General features: G+C 35.0%; 2 protein-coding genes across 4 annotated transcripts in view; one reads left to right on the top strand and one right to left on the bottom strand.

Moving 5' to 3' along the window:
- VPS50 (VPS50 subunit of EARP/GARPII complex) overlaps positions 1 to 21,295 on the bottom strand; it is a 110,620-nt gene extending 89,325 nt beyond the window's left edge. The window contains exons 1-4 of one of the 3 annotated variants that reach the window (XM_069461323.1): positions 21,161 to 21,253; positions 14,670 to 14,738; positions 3,136 to 3,258; positions 1,939 to 2,010 (exon numbers count right to left, since the gene is read on the bottom strand). In XM_069461323.1, coding sequence (XP_069317424.1) covers positions 1,939 to 2,010; positions 3,136 to 3,258; positions 14,670 to 14,738; positions 21,161 to 21,193 — 297 coding nt within the window. In that variant the 5' untranslated portion in view covers positions 21,194 to 21,253. Of the gene's footprint in view, positions 1 to 1,938; positions 2,011 to 3,135; positions 3,259 to 8,543; positions 8,556 to 14,669; positions 14,739 to 21,160 lie in introns of those variants that run through there. The other 2 variants (XM_069461325.1, XM_069461324.1) reach the window with 2 other exon arrangements.
- A 166-nt stretch (positions 21,296 to 21,461) lies between these two features.
- HEPACAM2 (HEPACAM family member 2) overlaps positions 21,462 to 23,036 on the top strand; it is a 43,366-nt gene continuing 41,791 nt past the window's right edge. The window contains exon 1 of the mRNA XM_069462158.1: positions 21,462 to 21,536. The gene's annotated coding sequence lies outside the window, so the exon portion shown is untranslated. The remainder of the gene's footprint in view (positions 21,537 to 23,036) is intronic.

A 23,036-nucleotide genomic window follows, 5' to 3' on the forward strand; every position in this document is an offset into this window, starting at 1 on the left:
TGCTACTTCTGAAAAAGTTGAAAACACATGATTTTTGGAATGCTATGACAATATCTAAGGGTTTTTTTTTTGGTCAATTCCATGAATAATGCTAATGTATCCAAGTTAGAATTACAATGATTTTGAACATGAGATCCTTAATCCACAATCTTGAGGTCCCTGTCAATTACACTACAGAGATTCTACAACTAGCATGAAGCGTGACACACAGAAGGCATTTAGTGAGTGCTCAAGAAACAAAATTGGCTTCTTTTCCCCTTATCCCTGAGAATAAAACGTTGCACATACATTAAACTACTGCATTAATTCTTTCACGTGTTCTTAATCTGCTTCTAACATCTTTCAAATTATGTGAATTAATTTCTAGATAGACTCATTGTTTTTGTCTGAAAAGAGGAATTCCATTAAGGTTAAGGAAATCAAACTTTAAATAGCTGTGAGACTTCAATTAATGAAGAAATATCAATGCTAATCCTAAATATCATTTTAAGAATTCCAAAGATTCCGTAGGTCTAGTAATAGATTAATTAAGATAATACAACCCCTATGAGAAAAAGTCAAATAGGAGCCACAAGAAAATGAAATTAGTAAGTTCTCACTCTGTACCATATATTTTGACATATATGAATCTATATAAATGCACATAGACAAAAACCCACCTAATTTTATTAAATTGGGTTAAAAAATAGACAATGTAGTCATTGTTAGTCTGTGCTGTGTGAGGCAGGGTACTGAGTGCTTTTCCTACATTATCTCAGTTAGGTCTCATCACAATCCATCAAGATGAGTGCCATATTTTCTCATTTTCCAGACGAGCAATCTTAAAAGTAATAGTAATTCACCCACAGTCCAACAGTTAGTAAGTTGCAAGGCCAGGATTCAAGCCTAGGTTTATCAAATTCCAAAGGCCACTATGCTATACAGCCCTTGTGGTGGGGCTCATTCCCAAAAGAATACTATCACATGAAGTACATATATAGAAGAGTATTTATTTAAGCACACTGAAGCCAAGAGAAGGCAAAAAATGCCACCAACCGCTGAAATCTAAATCTCCAAAGGGACAATATATTTTTACTACACAAACCTCTAGAGCTCAAGTCCCTTCCTCCCCCTGCCCAAGCCTGCCCTACGCTACCAGTGCTACCCCAGCACCCACTGAGACTTCTGGGTGTAATAGAAAAGAGAAGGAATGAAAGGAGTATCTTTCTTTTTTTGCCAGATATATTACTAAAAATCATATTTGAAACTCAAATAGATAAATTTATTACTATTGTTTTTTTTTTTTAGTTGAAAAAGGCTAACAAGATCACATGCTATATTCATCTTCTACAGTTAAGTGTGAATTTCATAAAGTGAGTTTGGACTAACATGAGAAAACTATAGAATCACAGAATTTTATAGCATTAGAGAAAAACACAGACCTAATCTATCACTTTGCAAACAAAACAAAAGAGACTTAGTAAGGTTAAATGACTTGCCCAATGTCATAATTCAATAGTGACTACAACTCAGACTTTCTGAATCTTAGTCCTGTATCCTCTTTGAAAATATTTCAACTTTTAATAGAGGTGGGGGCCTTTATTCTGACATAAGAATACTCCATTACAAAACTATGGTAGGAAAGTCATACATGTATGACAAGGAGCCTAAAAGTACTTACTAATCTAAAAAATGTTCAAAGTTCTTTGATCACATTTAAGATTCCAGAGAGAAAATTCCAAGTTCTAGAAGCAAATCTATCAAAGTAGCATAAGGAAAATCATGGACATCAAATTTTAATGTAAATGTATCATTTGAGTCAAAGTCATGTTAAATAACATGATTTGTTTATATGCTAATATATTAGTTAAAACCATAAATCTACAAACATTATACTCTCTGTTGTTTCATTTATAGTTTTGTCTGAAAGAAATGTGGGTTTTTTTTTTTTTTACTTACTGCAGCTTGCTGTTGTTTCAATTTGTCTCTGTATTCCTCTAATTCTTGCAAATTGAGAACAGGTGGAAGCTTCTACAGAAAAAATTCATAAATGAAGAATAAAAAATAAGTTGTTTTTCTCGATTTCATTTACCTGGACACCTCTGACTAGTGAACTGCAATCTGTGCATGCACAACAGTGTTATATCCCATTGCCCTCCATGCTTCCTGTCCTCCCCACTTTCCTCCATAGACTCCAGCCACAAAAGCCTACACATCTTTTATCATACAACCTTCTGGTTCCACGCCTTACCCAGCCTTGCTACTTCCACTGCTGCTGCTCCACCCTCCAAGAATCCCCACTACCATTGGAGGCCCTGGCCCCTAGGCCTAGAGACACTGTGTTTCCATGACCTGTAATAGGAGAATGTGAGAAAAGTTCCTAACCTTAATCCCCACTCTACCAGACACAGATATATCCCTACTTGTGTATGACAGAAATCAAAACAGATTTCCCCTCCAAAATATTATGAATGGTAAGTACTACAGTGTGACAGTGACAGTTGCTGGACTACATTCTGGATTACATCAGTGTTCAGAGGGCAGTATGGAAAACTAACAAAAAACGCATACCAGTGTGTATTTAGGGAAACAGACTCCAAGTCTCAGTCAACTGATTGATGAAACTTCAAAATGAGTTGGGGACTGACTGACTTGGTATGTACTACATATAAAGTATGAATGCATATGGCATTTGGTTTTGTCTAAAAACAAATTTTACTATTCTGACTTTTTTTGAAGTTCCTATAAATTTTAAATGCCAGTATTGTAAACAATATGGCATATGAATTTTTATCATGACCAAACAATGATATAAATATACATTCTGATTAAAAGTCTCAGAGCTTTTCTAAACATATTCTGCCAATATAAAATATGATAGAAACAGTATACTAACACATTGGATGCTAACAGTTGAAAACCAAAAATACAGAAATGTTTCCCTGACCAATATTCTACAGTTGCACTCGAAATTACATCTTAAAAAATATTTTCATCTTTAAACAATGCTGACAGTTCATTTAATCACAATGTGGTAATCACAGACCTGTTCTGGTACCAAAAAAATATAAATGCACCCAAAAATTCAAATCTCACAAATTCAGTCACTGAACAAAATCGGCTTTAAATATATTTTGATGAAATTTTTTTGTTTACCTCCAGCTCATATTTAACAATATCAAATGAGTCGGCGGAAAAATATACTTGTTCAATACTATTAATAAGCTCTTGTTCAGCTTGAGGGTCACATGGCTGTTCTCGAAGTTCCCTGAATTCCTCCTTTAAGAAAAAAAAGTCACAATTATAGTACCTATAGCTTTTAAAATTCCATCTGCATGAAAATAAATGATCATCTATCTTAACAGTCACATATCTTCTGGGAACCGTTCTAATCAAGGACACAAACTAATAGAAACCAGAAAAATTCAAGGAAAATTAGGAAATAGCCAAACACTAAAAACTAACTCCTCACCTACTAGAGAAAAAAACTAGCCAGTTTGAAATTCAGATTTTATTCTCAATTCTTTGTGTGTCAACAAGGCTGAAAAAATTTAAATGTTTAACAAAAGGGAAAAAGTGACTACCTAACCATACACGTATCAGACAAATACATCTTGCCATCTAACAACATTCTAAAATCTGCCTCACCACAGTTAACAAGAAGAACACCTCAGTGACTTTGGGGACACAATCAGCATTGGAACTCTGCGCAGCAGACATCCAACTCTGTTAAAATACTTAAGTGCTCAGCTAAGAAACACTGGCTCCAGAAAAGGTTCAAGCAAATCAGTGCTGTAATCCTATGAGGCTTCCTTCATCGGGTACTGATGCTGCCATTAATGATCTGATCATGAACCTAAAATTCTATATTTTATAAAATGCTTTCTTTCTAATGATACAGAATGGGGCTTCTGTGGATTTATACAATGAAAAAGAACTTGACAGACAAATCCCTAACCCTAATGTCAGCATCCTTACCCTATGCAATTTCACTGTATATTTGGATAAACCTTTAGTTAACCGGGAAATTTTAAAAATTCAGGCATCCTCTCCCCTACCACCCTAGTTAATCAACACATTATTATGGACATATAACAAGCTAGCCATTTGATTTTTTATTCAACTTAACCTCAAATACATTTATGTACACAAAAAGGAATTATAATTTAAAATCATTTTACAGTCCTTAAAATAATACTTAACAAAAATACTAATTAAATACACAAAAATTATCTGGTCAATTGAAGTATATTATTTTCTAAATAGAGATATTCTAGATTATTTTATTACAGGGAATATTTTTCATTTATAAAAAGAGCCTAGTTTGGATGACTTTTAGAGTTTAACTTATATTTTATATTTTTAAAATTATTAACTATAAGATTATCCCCTATTAGTAAGTTCAAGCTAAAAAAAAATTAATTAGAACTAAATCTGAAACTCATGAGAGTAGCTGTTTTAAATTTAAAATTCTAATACATTTAAAAGAGAAGACAAAGGCATACAAAAATCAAAACTACATAATCAAAAATGCATGGAAAAGACAATGTCTCTTCAGTATCAAGCTAATGTATAAATACATTAATGAAAAAAAGCCAAATCACCAATTCAGCATGCAATTAGATACTATGAGTACAGTAAGAAATCCAGGGTCCTAACAATGGGAGCTGCACACCTGTGGAGGTTATTCTATAACACATTAATCCCTTTAGCACCCTGGACAGTGGTGTTGATGCACAGACTTGGATCAAACCCACATCACATGTGGAAGGGAAGGTTCCCAACTTGCCTATCAACAGGCAACCTCCCTGCATCCCATGGAAACATGAAATGACAGTGAGACATGAAATGGAAGAAGAGGTCAGAAATTCCTGGCAATCTCCTTCCCTAACAGTCCTCAGGCATTTGAAATACCAGCTCTAAATGCCACAAACTGGGAGAAGGAATAAGGTCTAAGTGATAATGTGGCAATGTTGCTTCCTACTAATTCTGCAGCACCATGAGCAAATAAATGCAGTTGATACTATTCAAGAAAAAAATATATGAAGATTACAAAAATTGCTAAGATTAAAAAATATCAGATACAGAGCCAAGCCAAAAATTCAAATAGATTGCAATGACTGAGTCCTTTCATCTTAAATGTAAGAATTTCAATGACATATAACACCATGCTGAGATTCTCCATATACTACCAATAGTTTTAAAGATACTTAGGTTTTAGCTGCACATCTATTAACCTGGCAACTTAGTTTCCTCATTCCTAGCTTTTGTCTCTTGTAAAAGATATACATATACACACACACTCTTTCAAATGTCAGTGAAACAAATATCCAAAGTTATTAAGAATGCCAAAGGGAAAACATGATTTCATTTATAAATATCTCTCAAGTGTACATTTCAAAAATGCAATGAATCTGTAAAAAGAGCACAATCTGTGTATGTATATAAAAGGTCAAATGCTATTCTTTCCTAGAAAACTAAGCAATTAATATCACAGAGAACAGACAAACACATATAATTTCAAAGAACTGACATGGAACACTTGACACTCGAAGTGTAAGAAACCTGGACTTAGGAATAAAACCTAGAAAGGCAGAAAAAGAAATGTAGCATACAAAATAGAATTCAATCCAAAAAAATGTCCCCATGTAACACTATATACCTATACAATACCCTCTCCTTTCAGACAATTTGGTAGTTCCTATGTGAAAATATACATCTGAACTCATTCAGACAAATTCCATTCAGACTAGAATCCAGACCGCCGTATTCTTTTTAGTCTCACTGCACCGGCAGTCCGTAAGAATCGGCTTCTACCTATTCATTCTCTAAATCTTTCATCGCTGTTACAGCTGCCTGCTCAAATTATACTACACAAATTTCTTGAGAACTGAGATTTCTCCTTATTTTCCATCATTATGCTCTGTAGTGCCAAGGCACACTGTAGATAATAATCACTGATCAAACTAAAATTAATTTACACAGTCAATAGTATAAAAAAAGGAATACAGGACAAAACGAAAGGAAAAGACAGTATGTTTTTGTTTTGATAGTCAAAATTTTTCACAAACTCTTAACAAAAGGTTTCTTTCTTTCTTCTAACTAGAAATAACACTAAACATTAAATGATTTAGGAATATCGCATGTATGTAAATTAGAAAAATAAACAGAAGCAACTAGACTGCATATTCTTAACATGATTACTCTATAATTTAATATAAACTGATTTCCTAGGACTAGAGATATACAAAAATACATAATTCTTCACCTGAAACAGAATGAATTTGGCAAGCCAATACACAGGTATGGGGCAAAATTTTACATAAACAAAATGAACAAAAAATTTCCTACAAAAAAATTAAAAGGTAAAACCAGGGGGGAAAAATACCAAATGAAATTCCTAATATTATATTAAAACATGATTTAAGAAAAAAAAGTTACAATAACATTACATATTTAAGAGCTAAATTTGGGGTAAAATATTTCAGTCTTAAACTTTTTATATTAATAACATGGTTGGAAGAATTTATTTTTACAGTAAATTTTGTGTCTCATGGTAACTAATAAGTACAAATTAACATTAATAGTGGTATACATGCTCTGTAAAACTTGAAAATGCAAAAATAATTTGTCAACAACTACAGACTATCAAATATGCCACAACCTGCTTGCCAATGGTAATCAACTCCACCTAAAATAAACTATATTAATGTCATCCCAGAATTAGAGCTAGAGAAAAACTACAATGAAAGTAATGAATTTAACTGCAGAGGGAGTAAAACAAAAGCACAAAAGGCAAAAATGAACAAACCAAATCTCTCTCCCATGTATCATTAGAAACTAACCTGCCTATTTTCAAAACTCTAAAACCTTACCTTTCCCAGTCAATATAATTCCATTTAACAATTTTTTAAATTCCCACTATGTAAAAATTCCCCATACTAGGTCATATGGAAACAAAAATGAGTAAAATACAGCTCTTCCCTCGAATAGTTTCCAAAGTAATAGAAATAAATCAGATGAATAAGAAAACAACAATGCAATGTAAAACTTAAAGGATGTACAAACAAAATAAAGGGCATCAAAGGATGGTGAGTTCACATCTGATGGAAGAGGGGGCATGTGGAAACTATGAGAATAGGCAGAATTTCAAATTTAAGAAATTAGGGGAATAGGGTTACAAATATAAAGCAAAGCATAAGTAAAAACATTACATCGGGAAAGCATACAACAGGTTCAAGCAATAAAGGATGGCTCACCGCAGGGTAGAAAAATGTCACAGGGGAAAGCCTGCACATACACCAAGAGGCAATAAAATGTAACAAATTGAGATTTTTAAAAATCCAATATGTTTTTATATATGTTAGAACCATATTTTCCTTTACTAAAAATAAAGTATCTTAACACAAAGCACTGTCCCAGATGTTGTATCAAACATAAATAGTCAATATTTTCTTAACATAATAAACCAAGCAGGATTTTAGGAAAGTGCCAGACAACAAAGAAGTTATTCAATATTTTAGAGGCTGCTTTTTTCAGCAGTCACACCACACCACATGGTTGCATATAATACTACCTAGCCTATTTTTCTATTTTGATCATCTCTGAGATAAAGCTACGTGAACACACACACAAAAATGTACATCATAAATGTAACTTTATGAAAAATGAAGAAAAACAATCATAATAGAAATTTAAGTCAACATCTTTAATTTAGCCAAGCCACTTTTCCTCTCAACATAACAAAAGGTTTTATGAGAACTGGGAATTCAAGTCTATAAAATAATTTAAGCCCTCAAATATGAGGTGTTATAAAACATTTCCAGTACATTTATGGTTTCTAAGGAACTAGACTATATCTTTACAAAACAATTTCCCACTTAAGAGTTCATCTCTCAAGGGAATGTATTCAAGTTTCAGAAGAAAAAAAGAGACTACTGATTTTGTATTTAACCAGTACTTTCAAAATTATCTAAAATACCACACTAATTAAAAATATCAACCCAAGTTCAGGACTCTCAATTCTATTCATTTTTATGAGTGTAAAAAGTTAGTTATGACAGCTTAACAGTTTTCCTTACCATTATTAAACTCAAGATTCTCTTCAATTTTGAAAGTAATTTAACCTAATTTTTAAACCCAAGAACAGCTTGAAAACTCACAATCTTCAGTAGCAGGTTTTTATTCAAACAAAAAGATGAATGCAAAAATCTTCATTTGATAGATCAGGTTTCAAAACCCTACAGAAAATTTACAGAATAAAAAACAAAATGCAAACCAACTCCCCTTTCTGTACTTAGCTTATTATACCACAATTTGCATTATATACCTGATTATATACCTCGATGGCAAAGTGCATTTTGTGTGTGCGTGTGTGTGTGTGTGTGTATGTGTGTGTGTGTTGGAGAGAAGGGGGAGAAATTCTGACCTTGTAAAGCATGAATCTGAGTTTTCCACAACAAATCACATCAAAGATGTTTTTTGCTGTTTGCATTTCTTCATTGATCAACATAAAACAGCTATTCTGTTATAATAAATTCTAAAAACACAAGCCATAATCTTACCAAAGTTAACATCACATTTGAGCTCTAATTGAAAGCAAAAAATGTTTAGGCACCAAAATCTATACAGAGCTAAAAGGAAGAACAAAACATGAAGTTTTCAATATTCAATCAGTATTACATAAGTCATAAATCACTGAGCAGAAATAGGTTTGATCCGTTTCCAAATGAAACAGAATTCAAAACCTATTTCAAGATCACAGATACCCTAAAACCATATACCACATAAGTTTATAATGAATTGCCAGATGTCTGATTATGTGGGGAAATGGCACATTTTCTTAAAATCCCACTAGAACAACAATAATAATCCATCAAAGATGGCCGGTTCATCAGTTTCTGTGTATGTGTTTTAAATAAAACATAGCTTTTAAGCCTACCCTATTTTTCATCAGGCTTTCAGTGCCACCTAGTGGAATACTGGTGAGATTACAATTTGAAAGGTTTCAGCAAAATGATTAACAGAAAATTTTTATAAAAAGTTGCTGTATGGCATTATTTTAATCCTGCTTTACAATACAATTAAGTGACAAAAATAATGTATTTTAATCACTTTCTACACAATAAAAGTTTACATATATTTGTTTTTTAAAGAAACAGATCATGAATAAAAACTAATTTTATTCACAGAAATTTACTGAGTTATTAACTGAAATAAAATCATAAAATTAGCAAAAATTTCATATTTGGTACTTTTCTAAATATTTTTATTTACTTCTCTTATTTAGTGGTTAAAAATACCAACCCAAGTTCAGGACTTTGTTACATCTTTATCAAGTATTTTCCCAAATTTATTTCTATGAAAAGGAAAACAGAGACAACAGCTCTACAGACATTTAAAAAAAAAAAAAAAAGCTATCTTTAAAAATAGTTCTCAACTTCAATGAACAACACTGAGCTGTGTGCCACGTGCCTGTCCTTTCAGGGCTAACACTGGAGAAAAGACATCACAAATTGAGATACAGAGAGAAAAATCCAGTGTGTATGCTTTAATTTTGTTTTTCTTTAGTTTTCAAACATCTCATCAGACCGTCTCTCTAAAAGAAGAAATACCAACTATTCTGAGAAAAGACATCACAGCACCTTCAATCCCAGTGCCTTCCACAGCTTCCTTCACCTTCCACATCTGATAAAATCCTCAATCCTAAATGCTGCTTATAAAATGTCCCCCAAATTTAACTCTTCTCCATTTCCTTCACCTCATGTTCTTATCATCTTCTTAATCAGTATCCTGGTCTCCAGCCTCCACTCAACAACTCACCCCATAAACCTGTAATCTTTCTCAAAGAAATTAATCACCAACTCTAAAAGACCCTGCACTTACCTCTACCTACACCTAGTCCTCTCTTAGCTGGGCTACCACTGTGCATACCTTTATACAGACCTCTACCGTGCTTATACTACTCTGCAATTATCTATTTTTGCCTGTCTCCCCCGCTCAGTTGAGGGAAGAATAGTCTTGTACTTTTTATCTTCAACAATTAGTAACTGCCTGGCTTCATAAATGTTTGCCAAATGTACTCCAAGAATGATCTTAAATGATTTGCTATGAAAGAAGGATTCTGAGTCTCAAAGCATATGAAGACGTGAGAAGCACAATTTCATCAATGGTTAAAAAGAAAACAGCTAAATATTGTTAGCCATGAGCACTTAAGGAAAACTCTAGATCTCTTAACTGTTATTACAGCACACTTTCCACATACTTGGCAATGCTTTGGAAACCAAGCACTGCAGTTAGTGTGTCATTTTAGAATTCTTTTCACTGATGCTAAGAAGTCAAGTCAAATCTGTTCATCGATTTCACAAAAGTACTTGAAACTAAAGAAAACATTCTGCCCAAACTCCTAGAATGTTATATAATGGAAATGCTACAGAGTAGGCAGGTACTCAATAAATATTCGTTGAATGGATTAAATACAAAAAGAAAAATACTTCCTTGTATTTAGATAAACAGATTCTCAAATTTTGACTGCAACAGATATTCCTTTTGTTGCCTGATCCTATATTTTACTTCCGTGAAAAAACTCAAAGGCATAGTAAACATTAATAGTAAACTTAACTGAGTCCTATTTGTTTTTACGAATTAATTAAATCAAGACCTTAAAAAAAAACCCTGAACCTTATCCTTAAAGAATACTCTTAGGAGGCAGTATTTCAGTAAAAATTCATAAAACAATATTACTATCAGCACTGTTTCTCAGGTTTGTAATATGAAGTCATTATGGAAGTACTATGGAAAGTGTTTATTAGAAGTCTAGACATAGATTTATAAGGTTCTGAATATTGGTATTTTTATTTTTTAATCACGGTTCAACAAATACTCTCAAACACAGTCTCAGTAAGCTCTATGATTAATAACCTTGTGGCTATTATGATTATCATATAATACAATAAATATTGGTCTTTAATTCATAATTCTTATAACCAATAAGTAAAAAAATCTTTCACATTTAAATGGAAAACTTATACTATCTAATTTCTTATATCCTTACCCCTACATGAAAATCCCACTAATTTGAAATATAACAGAATCTATTTCTCAAGTTTGGAATTTTAGGTCATTCTACTTTATCCTACAAAAATTGTCAGTAAAACTTCTGAAATTTTTTCTAGAATAGTTCCTAAATTTCCCATTTCTCTATTCTTGATCATATTGTCAGCTTGGCCAGTGGTTCCCAAACTTGGCTCAACATTGCAATCACTTGGGGATCTTTAAAAATTACTGACACTTGGCTCCACCTTGACACTGTGATTCCACTGGAACGGGCTACGGTTTGAGTGCTGGTGATTCTAACACATGGCAAAGTTCGGGCACCACTGACCTTGGCACTCAACTCTTAAACTAAGATCCCTGAAATCTGTCTCAAAGTTTTCTTTCCTCTAGCAAGTTCTGAAAAGAATCTTAAAAATTTTTTCTACTTTTCTATACTATTTTATCCACCAAAATTCCAAATTTCCAGTATACACAATTTGACTCACATCTCCTCTTAAAATGGGGCAGTGTCATCTTGTCTATAAAATGTGGAAATTGTACCATATAATTTCTAAAGTTTCTTCCCACTTTGAATTTGTATAGTTCTCAAAAAATAAAAAATAAAATAAACAATACCCTCTGGCCACACCTACATGCCCTTCTTCAGTACCCCCTTCACTATTCTCCCTTTTCTAGTAAATTGAACCACATAAAATTTGCCAACATTTGACCATTTTAAACCTAAATAGTCATTTCAAATGATTCATCCTAATATTTTCCTTCTACTTATCCTTTATAATAGAACCTTTTCATGTAACGCAACCCAAGCTAACCCATTTTATTCTTGAAAATCCCACTGAAATCTCAATTCTTTGTCCAAACTTCCAGAGACATTATGTATGACAAGAAAAAGAAATGGGCCCATTCCTGAAGACCAGGGATATCTTTTTTTTAAAGGTTGTATTATTACCTATACATATGAGTGAGGCAGAGCTATTAAATAAAGTCAATGTTTAAAAACTTTTTCATACAAATATTGACAATCACTACTTAAATAGCATAAACTAAGTTCAAAAAGTACCTATCTAAGCCAAACTAAAGGGTAGCTTACTTGTTAAACCTAGTAACATACTGTGAACATTTTCCTATGCAATATATATCACTAAGTTTAAAACCCAAGCTTAAAAATAATTTCTAAGAATAATACCACTTAAAAAAAAAAAAAAGGTGGGGAGGGAGAGGAACCCACACTGACTACTTCATGCAAATAAACCCGAGCTTCATGGACTTTATCTCATTGTCCTGTTTCCTTCATAGTATTTGTTATAATTTCAATCACTTTGTTTACTGTCTGCCTTCCCCCTATTTGAATGTAAGTAAGCTCCCTGGCAACAGGAAAATCGTGGCTTTTGGAAAGAACTTTTGTCTTTTCGCTGCTGTACTGCCAGTCCTTACAGAGTATCTAGCACAGATGTTCAATACATTTGTTGAATATGCACAGAGAAAAGACCAGAAGGCAATGTTAACCTTGACTGTGCTGGTGATTTTTGTGATTTTTTTTTTTTTAGGTACATTTTTCTGTTTACCATGTTTTCTGTTCACTTATGTATTACTTTTATATTAAAAGCAAATGTTATTTTAAAACAATCATTTCAGATTAATATTTTCCATTTTGTTGAAATGCTTTTAATAATTTGAAAAATTTAAATGAAGATCATTTTTGATGACATCAAATTTCAGGTCATTAGGAACTATCTGCAACATTAATTTTAAAGCAGTTGTATAAAAATAATTTAAAATTTATGTATATGATCTAAGTATAAAGTAATATCTATGTTGTGAAAAATACTCAGCATTAAAGTTATCCCAAGCTATGCTACGTACGGAATTTCTGAACATGAGCATTCTTAACTCTTACTCTCAGTACTGACTGCAAACCTCACCCATAACAGACTCAATCTACTGTCTGAAGCTTTGCGTCTCTCTGGACCCAGCGACTCTTATGTTCTCAAAACCACCCAGAGAGGGCAGTAGTCCTGCTCACCCTCCAGCATTTGTGATGTTGCAAGAAAACACAGGGAGAACAAACAGGCACAAGAAGGAAGTTTGTAAGGCTTTTTTAGTGTAAGGTAAATGTAAGCTTACAGCATTAATACCTATTTTATTATTATAAGTTTTACAATTTAAATTAGCTTATTAATATTTGCCAAACAGACCAATGCCCCAGGATTAATCTTCACCTGAACCATTTACATTTGCTGACCTTGTGATCCCAGACTGGCCACCCTGCTCAGGGCCAGCTACCTTAACAGTACATAGCACTTGTGACTGATGGGGCTAGGGTGGAAAGTTAATAAGATGACTGTGTAATGACATCATCATAAATTCATCACCTACCACTACTGGAAAAACACCCAGGTTCATGGTTTAAAGACAACAAAAAGTGCTTATTAATAAAATCGTGTGTTTTATAGAGAGGCTCACTCATCAATTTGACATTAATTCTGAAATATACAATGGAGTCTAACTCTAGGCATGTTCATAATGCATGGTAATCTTTTTTCTTAAGTCAAAGAAATAAAGAGAATTATTTGTCAACTAGAATTTATGGTTATCTCTTATTTCCCGATTTTATCATGCCGATAATCTTTAATAACATCATATAAAACTATTTGAAATACCTTTTTGTAAGGCATTTTTTGGTCTGCACTACTTCATGCAAAAGGGTTGGTTAGAATTTTATTGTATTTAAACACTAGGTTTGGGTCTAACCCATAAAAAGGCAATTCAGTACATACAAAATTCACTTTGGAGAGTAAGGTGCCTGAAAGAGAAGAGAAAGCATCCTGACCCTGGGTGTAAGGAGAGGCCTTAGTTTGCTGATCAAGAGAAGCAAACGCTCTGTATTTAAATGCCAAACACAGAAAACAAACAGTACTTTCAAATATGATCCTCAAATTAAAAATCACAAGAGCAGACGTTCAGAAGTGCCAGCTTAATCTGTAATGGAGCTCCTATTCACACAGGCAGCTCCAAGCAGCAACCCTCAGAGAAGCAGCAGGTATACAGCAATGGTTAATAATTCTCCTGAGGGGAAGCCTGCTAGCTTTCAAATAACCCATACTAAATCTGTAAACTGAGAAGTTCACATGAAATCAGGGGATTAAAATCTAAAATATCTACAATTTAGTATAAGTCATACAATTCAGTATAAACAGTATGTTTTAGGGGCTTATTCAAAAATCTCTGCTGGCCACAACAAATATATAATTAACCATGATTTTTGGCTCAGAGTGTTAGAGTATAAAAAGTAATCAATTATTTCATTTCATTTCTCCAAATTACAGCAGATAAATCAATAAGTTAAATATATACACACATATATATATAAACTGCCTTCAAGCTAAGAATTTGATACAATAAACTCTAAATTTATCAATTTTACATTTTCTGCTTTACTATAATGAATCATACTGCATCCCACTGAGTAATGAAAGCAAAAATAAGCCCTACACCTACTGTATTATAAAAATTCACCTCGCTTATCATACAACAATCTGCCTGTGGGAAAGAAAAAATTCTGTGAATCAATTATTATCCAGAGGCAATAATGTTTTGTTAAGTGAAAAGTCACGCTCACACGTGCAGATCAATACCTTTCCAGGGACCCGGAGACTCTCAATGGCACCGAGATCACCAAGGCTCTCCTGAGGGCTTTTCAGACCCTTAAAAAATAATAAGATAAGGACAATTTTAATTATGCTGAAGAATTATAAAAGTATAGCACATACCTACTGAAACAGAAATGACCATTTTAAAAATAGAAATTTCCTTGCTTCAAAATATATAGAACTAAAAACAATCATCACTTAATACATATAGCACTATTACTAAATCAGGTAAGGATGTACTTTTGGTATTTGAAAATAAAAGTATTATATGGTACCTTCCCAACTAATGGTGGTAGTCTAACCTAACCATGATTTAAAACAACCCAAAGAAAAGAAACTTAGGTGAGGAAAAGCATTCTATAAAAGTACTTATGTATTAATCATCACCAAATTCACCTGGGAAGGAGGTCTAAGCAATAGCATTATGATTCACAAATACAATATACTCCCCAACTGAGCTAATCAAAGATTTTTAAATAATGCTAATTGTTTAGTTAATACATAAGTAATCACTTCATTTTTACCTGATTATTTCTCACCAATGTATCCACTTCATGTTGTATAAATTAAGATTTAAATCTCAAGCCTCACTGCCTTCTACCTGTTCTTCAGCTCTTTGATACCATGTATTTTTTATATTCACATCAACTAAGGGATTCTGAAGGTCTTAAATTTTAAATATCTCTCTCTCTCTCTCTCTCTCTCCCCCAGATCTTAAGTCCCAAGGAAAGAGAGAGTCCAAGTCTTACGCTTCTACAGCCCAGTGGCTAGCAAAGTTCCAGGAACATAATAAACAACAAAGAGATGAATAAATTATTAGTTAGAAGTCGTTTATCAGACTCCAATCTCTAACTTAGTAGCACACTGTCCCCATGGAACATGCAATCGACCGCAAAATAAAATTTCCAGGAATGCTTGCTGGAAAAAGAAAAAAACCTACTGAGGTTTAACATGCTTTTCAATGAGTAAGTGGGGAAAAAAGTTTGGGACTAGCCTTGAGCCATTTGTTCTTCCCTGTCTCAATTTCTCACACACAGTCATGAGGGCATAGCAACAAAAGTGGTGGAGAAGGCAAAGTTGGGTTATATAACTAAAACTCTATATACACGATACATACACACACATACATATACACACAATAAAGCTTCATAATTTGATTGAAAATCAGGATCACCCCTAAAATATCTTTTTAAAAGTGTAATTGCCATGTCTTTTAAACAAACATTAAGAGTACAGATGCTCAACTTACAATGGGGTTATGCTCCAATAAACTCATCATAAATCAAAAATACTGTAAGTTGAAAATGCATTTAATACCACCAATATACCCTTGTAAAGTCAAAAAATTGTAAGTTGAACCATCATAAAGCAGAGTCTATTTGTATAGATTTGTTTAATCTAACCAGAATCCTTGGAGGAATATGGCAGGTCCAATTTTTTATTTCCCCACAGCTACTCAGTAGAGAAATTAATGATTGAAATGTAAAAGTGTTACATACCAACATCTAGAAAAAGGTTTTACCTCCAAAATTAGTCACACATACAATAATTCAGTATGAATACATGGCAACTTTCTGACAAATGCACAAAATACATGCTAAAAATCGGAAACCCCTTATATGTGTTCGGAGGCAGGGGAGTAGAGTGATTTCCAGGAACTGGCTCTAGGAACTGGCTCAGGAACGGACCATCTGAGTTTGTAACCCTGACTTTCTCCCTGTGGTCTTGAACAACTTAACTTCACTTCCTTTCCTACACATTATATTTTAATTATGGTAATAACTCACAGGCTGCTACAAGGAGTAAAGAAGACAATGTATGTGAGGAACCAAAAATAGTGTCTGGTACATCACAAGCATTCTTTATGTGTTAACCATTATTTTTAATATTTTTATTATCACAGAGAAATGTTTTTCTCTCATCAAAACAGAAATGAAGAATTATATAAATATCTCAAAGCACAACATCTGATCCCCAACTGTAGCTTAGAATTATAAATCTTTAACTCTTTATCAATTTTATAAATTTCTACTAACAAATGTGAAGTTATTTTTATCTTCATGTTTCAAAGCATGAAGTCATTGTAATCATTAACCATTATTTGATTTTCTTTTGTATTTGTTTTTTTTTTTTTTTTTTTTTTTTGAGACAGAGTCTCACTCTGTTGCTCAGGCTAGAGTGAGTGCCGTGGCGTCAGCCTAGCTCACAGCAACCTCAAACTCCTGAGCTCAAGCGATCCTCCTGTCTCAGCCTCCCGAGTAGCTGGGACTACAGGCATGCACCACCATGCCCGGCTAATTTTTTTTTTTTCTATATATATTTTTAGCTGTCCATATAATTTCTTTCTATTTTTAGTAGAGATGGGGTCTCGCTCTTGCTCAGGCTGGTCTCGAACTCCTGAGCTCAAACGATCCGCCCACCTCGGCCTCCCAGAGTGCTAGGATTACAGGCGTGAGCCACCACGCCCGGCCTGTATTTGATTTTTGTTTTAATAATTTTCCCAGTTTAAATTTATACAAAATTCAGCATAGATAACACCTGCCTCTGCACTCTATTTCTTTGCACAAACCAGATTAACTCTTTAGACTACTATGATTATGTCTACATGAATATTCATTTTCCATTTATGAGACCAGCAACTTATGTTCTGTCAATCAAAAGGAACATCTGCGATGATTTGTGTTTCCTTCTGATTTTGGCAAAACTCAAGAGGATTTACATCCAGTCCCTAATTTCTCTCCCCTTATTTTCTCTTGAACCCACCCTAATCAGGCTTTCTTCCCCACCACTTCATGAAAACTGCCATTGTCAAGTCACCAAGGACCTCCAAGCTTCTCAGCCCAAAAGCTCATTATCATTCTCACCTTACTTGGCCAATCTGCAGCATTTAACACAACTGATCACCCCCTCCTCTTTTAAATTCTTAGTTTCTAGGAGCCACTCTTCCTGATTGTTCCTTTTAGCCAACATTCATTCAACAAATATTTATTGAGCATCCACTATATGCCAGGTGCCATTTGAGATGCTGAAGACTTCTTACTTCACTTGCTGCTGCTTCTCATTCTGCTTTGCTGGATCCACTTCTTCCCTCTGACCTTTTAACACTGAATTCTCAAAAGCTCGAATGTTGGACTCTGTACATCTACACTCACTCACTGGTGATATTAACCAGTTTATATGCAATCTACATGTTTGTAACTCCCAAAGTTTTCCCTATATCCTGGATTTCAACCCATAAATTCAGACTCATCTGGCCAACTGCCTACTTTCTCTCTCCACTTAAATATCTAAGAGACTCTTAAATTAACAAGTCTAAAAACTGTCTCCCTTCCCTCAATCTGTCCCTCCAGATTTATCCACCCCTGTAAGTGGCAATTCCATTCTTCCAATTGCTAGGGCCAAGCCATTTGGAGTCATCCTTGATGCTTCTCTTTCCTTCACAGCCCTAATCCAATTCATCAGGAAACCTGTCAACTCTACATTTATAAGATTTTCAACTTCTCAACACTTCCACCACTAGCTCCCTGGTTAAGGCCTACACCCTTTCTCACCTACATTACTGCAATAGCCTCCTTATTGTTTGTTCTTCCTGTTTTTGTTCTTTTCCCCTCTTCAACTGTTTAAAAAACGTGAGTCAGAATGGTTTTTCTAAAGTGTTATGTCAGATTATATCACTTCTCTACTTAGCATTTCACTCAAAATAAAAGCCATGGCCTTGCCATGAACCAGAAGGTTCTACAGGATCTAGTTTCCTGCCCTCAAGTCTCTGACCTCATCTCCTACTACTTTTCTCCTCACTCACTTCACTGCACCCATACTGGCCCCTTGCAGTTCCTCAAACATGCTCCTGCTTCAGGGGCTCTGCATTTGCTTTTCCTTCCACTGGGAATGTTCCTTCCCAGATATCCACATGGTTCACTTCCTCACCTCCTTCAGGTCTTTTTTATTACCTTCTCAGAGAGGCCTTCCACATCCACCCTATCTAAATTACAAGTGACCCCAAATTACCAACAACTCCCAGGACTCCCTATCGTCTTTTCCTCTAAAGCATTTATCACCATGCCATGCTTAGCACTTGTCTATTTTGTTCACTGCTGCATTCCCCAAACTTAGAATGGTGCCTGGCACATAGTGCTCAATAAACATTTGTTGAATGGACTGAAAGAACAGAGGCCAGCATAATGAAGAAAGATGAACAACAGATCTCATCTAAGTAAAGAGAGCTAACACAGGCCTTCCACCCTCCCTCCCACTCTTTTGCAAACAAAGATCCTAGGACAGCTGAAATGCAAAAAAATCTAAATTTCATAGACTTAAATCTCACATCTCTCCACACTAACTCAACATACATCATTACCATATTCTGTAGCCTCAAAAAAGAAACATCTTTGTGTATATTTATTTGTAATCCTATTACACTTAACCCAATAATTAATAGTATTAATTAAAACCCCAATGTAACTCTACGTAGCATCCTATTTTCACACCTCATAAATTCACAAACTGTGCATTAGTAGTAATCAAATATGTGGAAATCAATCCATAAACATATTAATTATATATAATTAGGGTAATCTTTTACACAGTATAGTTCCAGCTTTTCACATGTGTTCTTCATTGTGTTTTTTTTTTCTTTCCATTCCACTTAAACACAGATTTGACTTGCTCAAATTCAATAAGCAACTGATTGAGACTTAAGGGTTACCATTTTCAGCACAATTTCATTACATTTAGGAGACATAAACAGTATCTGGAATTTTGTATTTATTTTCTCTCCTACTCAGTTTTACAAAATAAGGTAAAAAAAAAAAACCAACAACAGAGGCTGTATTACTATGATAATGTTGGCTACACTGAACTGTGTTAACAAACCTGAGAGAGCACCCAACTCAGCTGATGCAAAAAGTCCAAATTCAGTATTCCAAAGGCAGTTTAGGGGTATTAGTGGTCTAATATACAAAAGTATATATTGTTTTAAAATCAAACAGATACCAAAGTTGGCGTGAAATTATCTATTACTTGAATTACTGAAACAGCCTGCTTCCAGTTCCCCTGCTTTCCCACTATCAATGTAGCCAATTCAATGGCTCTGTGATCAAGCATGTCCTTGATAATGCTCTGGAACTATGTTAATGTCTTTATTTAGTCTCTTTAACTTCATTATATCATATAAACATTATCATCAGGCTAACCCCATGAGGTACACTTCATTGTTACTATTTTAAAAGATCACACAGCTATCACAGGATGGAGCAGGACCCAAACTCATTCTCAAGAAAGAAGTAGTAGGAAGCACAACACCAGTACTCAACAAATATAAGGGATTATCAAATGTTACTACCCACTTACTTAAATCTTTTTATTATTCACAGGACATTTTTAATTATATTATTATGATATAATCTGACAGAAGTAAAATAATCATGTAAGGATCATTTGTGTATTGTCCAACAGAAATATACAGTGTTCCTGTAACCTGTTCATATATCCTTCAAGTTCTGAATTCTCAAATAAGAATTTGGGATTTGAAATTTTTTTAATCAACAAGAAAAAACTCACAAATGAACCTTTCGCCAAACGATTATCCTCCACATTCTCTAAACTTCTTAAAGCTCTATTAATTTAAAACTCTAATCTAAATTATGTTTCTTTCATATTAAAATAAGGAATGGCCAATTCTAGTGAAATATTAGAGTTGAAGTAAATAAAGTTATCTAAAACCACGTCATAATCAATAAGTACATAAAAGGAAATTTCTGCTGCTTCTTGCTTGAAGAAAGCTGAGGCATTATTAGGAAGTCCCTAACATTTATGAGACAGGATGTGAAACAGCCAAAGCTTTTACTCATGAATTATCATTCTGGAAAAAAGTAAAAGATCATTACTTTGACATGACAAGAGTAATTTTTAAAAACCAGCATTTCACAAAGAGTTTTCACATATTTTAGCTTATTGATGACTCTCAGAACTGTGAGATAGAATGAACAAAAATAATTCTTCATATTTTCACAACTGGAAACTTAAACTACAAGGTTTGAGGACCTGCCCAAAATCATAAAGCTACCAGTCCTATCTTCAAACCATCTGCTCCTTTCACTCTTTCCAAGTCATCTCTAATGCACCGATACACCTCTGTACCAGGCCACCTGCTCCCAGACAACAGACATCCTGGATGCAGGGACCAAGGCAGCTGGTGCTGTCCTGGAAAAATGGAAAAAAGGGAGGAGAGGAGACTAAGATAGCCTCTGACTCCCTCAATGATCCATGTTTTTAGGAGGCCGATACTCGCTTGAGCAGGGCTCCCATCCAGGAGGCTCCAGTGAGTTTTCCAGGGTGTGCCTGGGCTTCCCAGTCCCTCTGACACCTGCCACTACCTATAACTTAGGTCTCCACCCGCCGCGCCCCGGGGAGAGAATATCTCGGCTCCTCTCCCGGCCTAAACGAGGGAGGACTTTGCTTCATCTGCCGCAACTTACCTGGCGGGTCATAAGAGATTTTATTTTTTGCATGTCGAAACCGTGAAAGGGGTATGCTGCCGCAAAAGGCTAACAAATCACACCAAACCACCAGACAGCTCACCCAAACACAAGGAAGCCATAGTGGGTGGTCACGTGGAGCAGTCGACCCGGGTCATCTTTTCTCGCCCTGTGCATACTGGGAACTGTAGTCTTTCGGCTGCCGCCGGCCCTTGTAATAAAAACAGGAGGCCAGTATAGGTACTACATTTCCCAGCAAGCAAAACAGCGGCCCTTGAGTTAAGCCCTCAAAGTTTATTGCTCAGCGTGACCGCGGCGGTCGCCGGTCTTCACAGAGGTGCTTGCAGTAGGTAGCTCTGTACTGCTAGGCGGAAACGTACATCCTGGGTGATCAGGCATTGAGCAAAGGACCAAATACTGACGAGAAAATATATAAACCATACTGACATGATGCCCCACTAGGAGCCTGACAGAGGGAACCCCACCTGGTCTAGAGGGCTGGCGTGGGGGGAGCGTGAGACTGCCGCAGACAAGGAACTCAAGAAAGGGCAATCTCGGAGAGCTAACTTGAAAAGTTGGGACTCCCCAGGTGGCGCTGGGTTTGGTCTGAGGAAAGGTGTGGTCCAAGTTGCCCAATAGGCGGCCTCCCAGAATTAAAACTGTTCTTCCTCAGTTTTAGCATCCCCTGCAAAAGCCCTAAAATCAAAGGATTTTGACCCTCACCTTTCATTTTACTACTTGCGTAACCTAAGTCAAGACAGAAAATAAGGCAGTAATAATGAGTACACATATCACTTTAAAGTTCAGTTAAATTGGGAAATGTAATAGGAGTTTCTGGGGGCTCAATTTAAAAAGGACTTTCCAATTATGAGACTACCAGGAAAAAAAAAAGCGGCCCCAAAGCTAACAATAGCTAATATTTGTTGAAAGCTTACCACATGTCAGGAACTCTGCAAATAGCTTTACATGTATGATCTCATTTATCCACACAAGCATCCAATGGGGTTATTACTATTATCCCCATTTTAAAGATGATGAAACGGATACGGAGAAAGTGGAGAAAGACGTTAAGGACTTCCAGGTGGCCTCTCTCCATTGGCCTGATCCAAGGGAGGGCTCATGGGAGGTGTGGGATGTTGCCAGATAATTGATATACGTGATTGTTAGGTGTTCTTTGTTTTCCTGCAGTCCCCTCCCCTGATTGGTCCTCCTGGCCTGTATCTGCCGCCTGCAGATTTGATCCCTGCCTAACAAACTGTATTTTTTAATTCAACATACCTTGACACTATATAAAATAATTGAACCTTACATGATACGTTTTTAGCTCCCTAAACTAAAAAATAAAAAATAAAAACTTAGAGCCCTAAAGAACACTTTTTAAAAGGTGAAGCATGTTGTTTCCATGTTTCAAAAATACATATATAAGATTTATTTAGTTAGGACTTTCACATTTTCCTGAAAACTATTTAGAGTGGTAGTACAACTAGTGGAAAGTTTGGAAGGCCTTGACAAAAAATCTTGAGGAAGACTTGCTGGTTGGTAGTGCTTGGTAAACAAGTGCCACCCCATTTTTGCAGATTGGAACATCACAACTGAGGGTTAAGTAAATTGATCTGATTCATGGCAAATAGCACCAGCAGTAAAGTAGGATCAGGGTGTATTTCTAATGGCCAAACAAGAAGGGCCTCTGGAAGCTTAAATAAGAGCTGAGATCCTGGTTTAATTAGGAAGATACATTTATCACCCTATACATAGTAAACCAGTGGAGAAATGTAGCCCCTCCAGGATGATGTAAATACATTTCTTGATCAGGCAGTAGCAGAAAACAGAACACTTGCTAAACTTAAAGCAGTGACCTGAAGAGGCACCCAAGAAG

This window comes from Eulemur rufifrons, chromosome 29 (assembly GCF_041146395.1).
Source record: "Eulemur rufifrons isolate Redbay chromosome 29, OSU_ERuf_1, whole genome shotgun sequence".
Classification (NCBI taxonomy): Eukaryota; Metazoa; Chordata; class Mammalia; order Primates; family Lemuridae; genus Eulemur; species Eulemur rufifrons.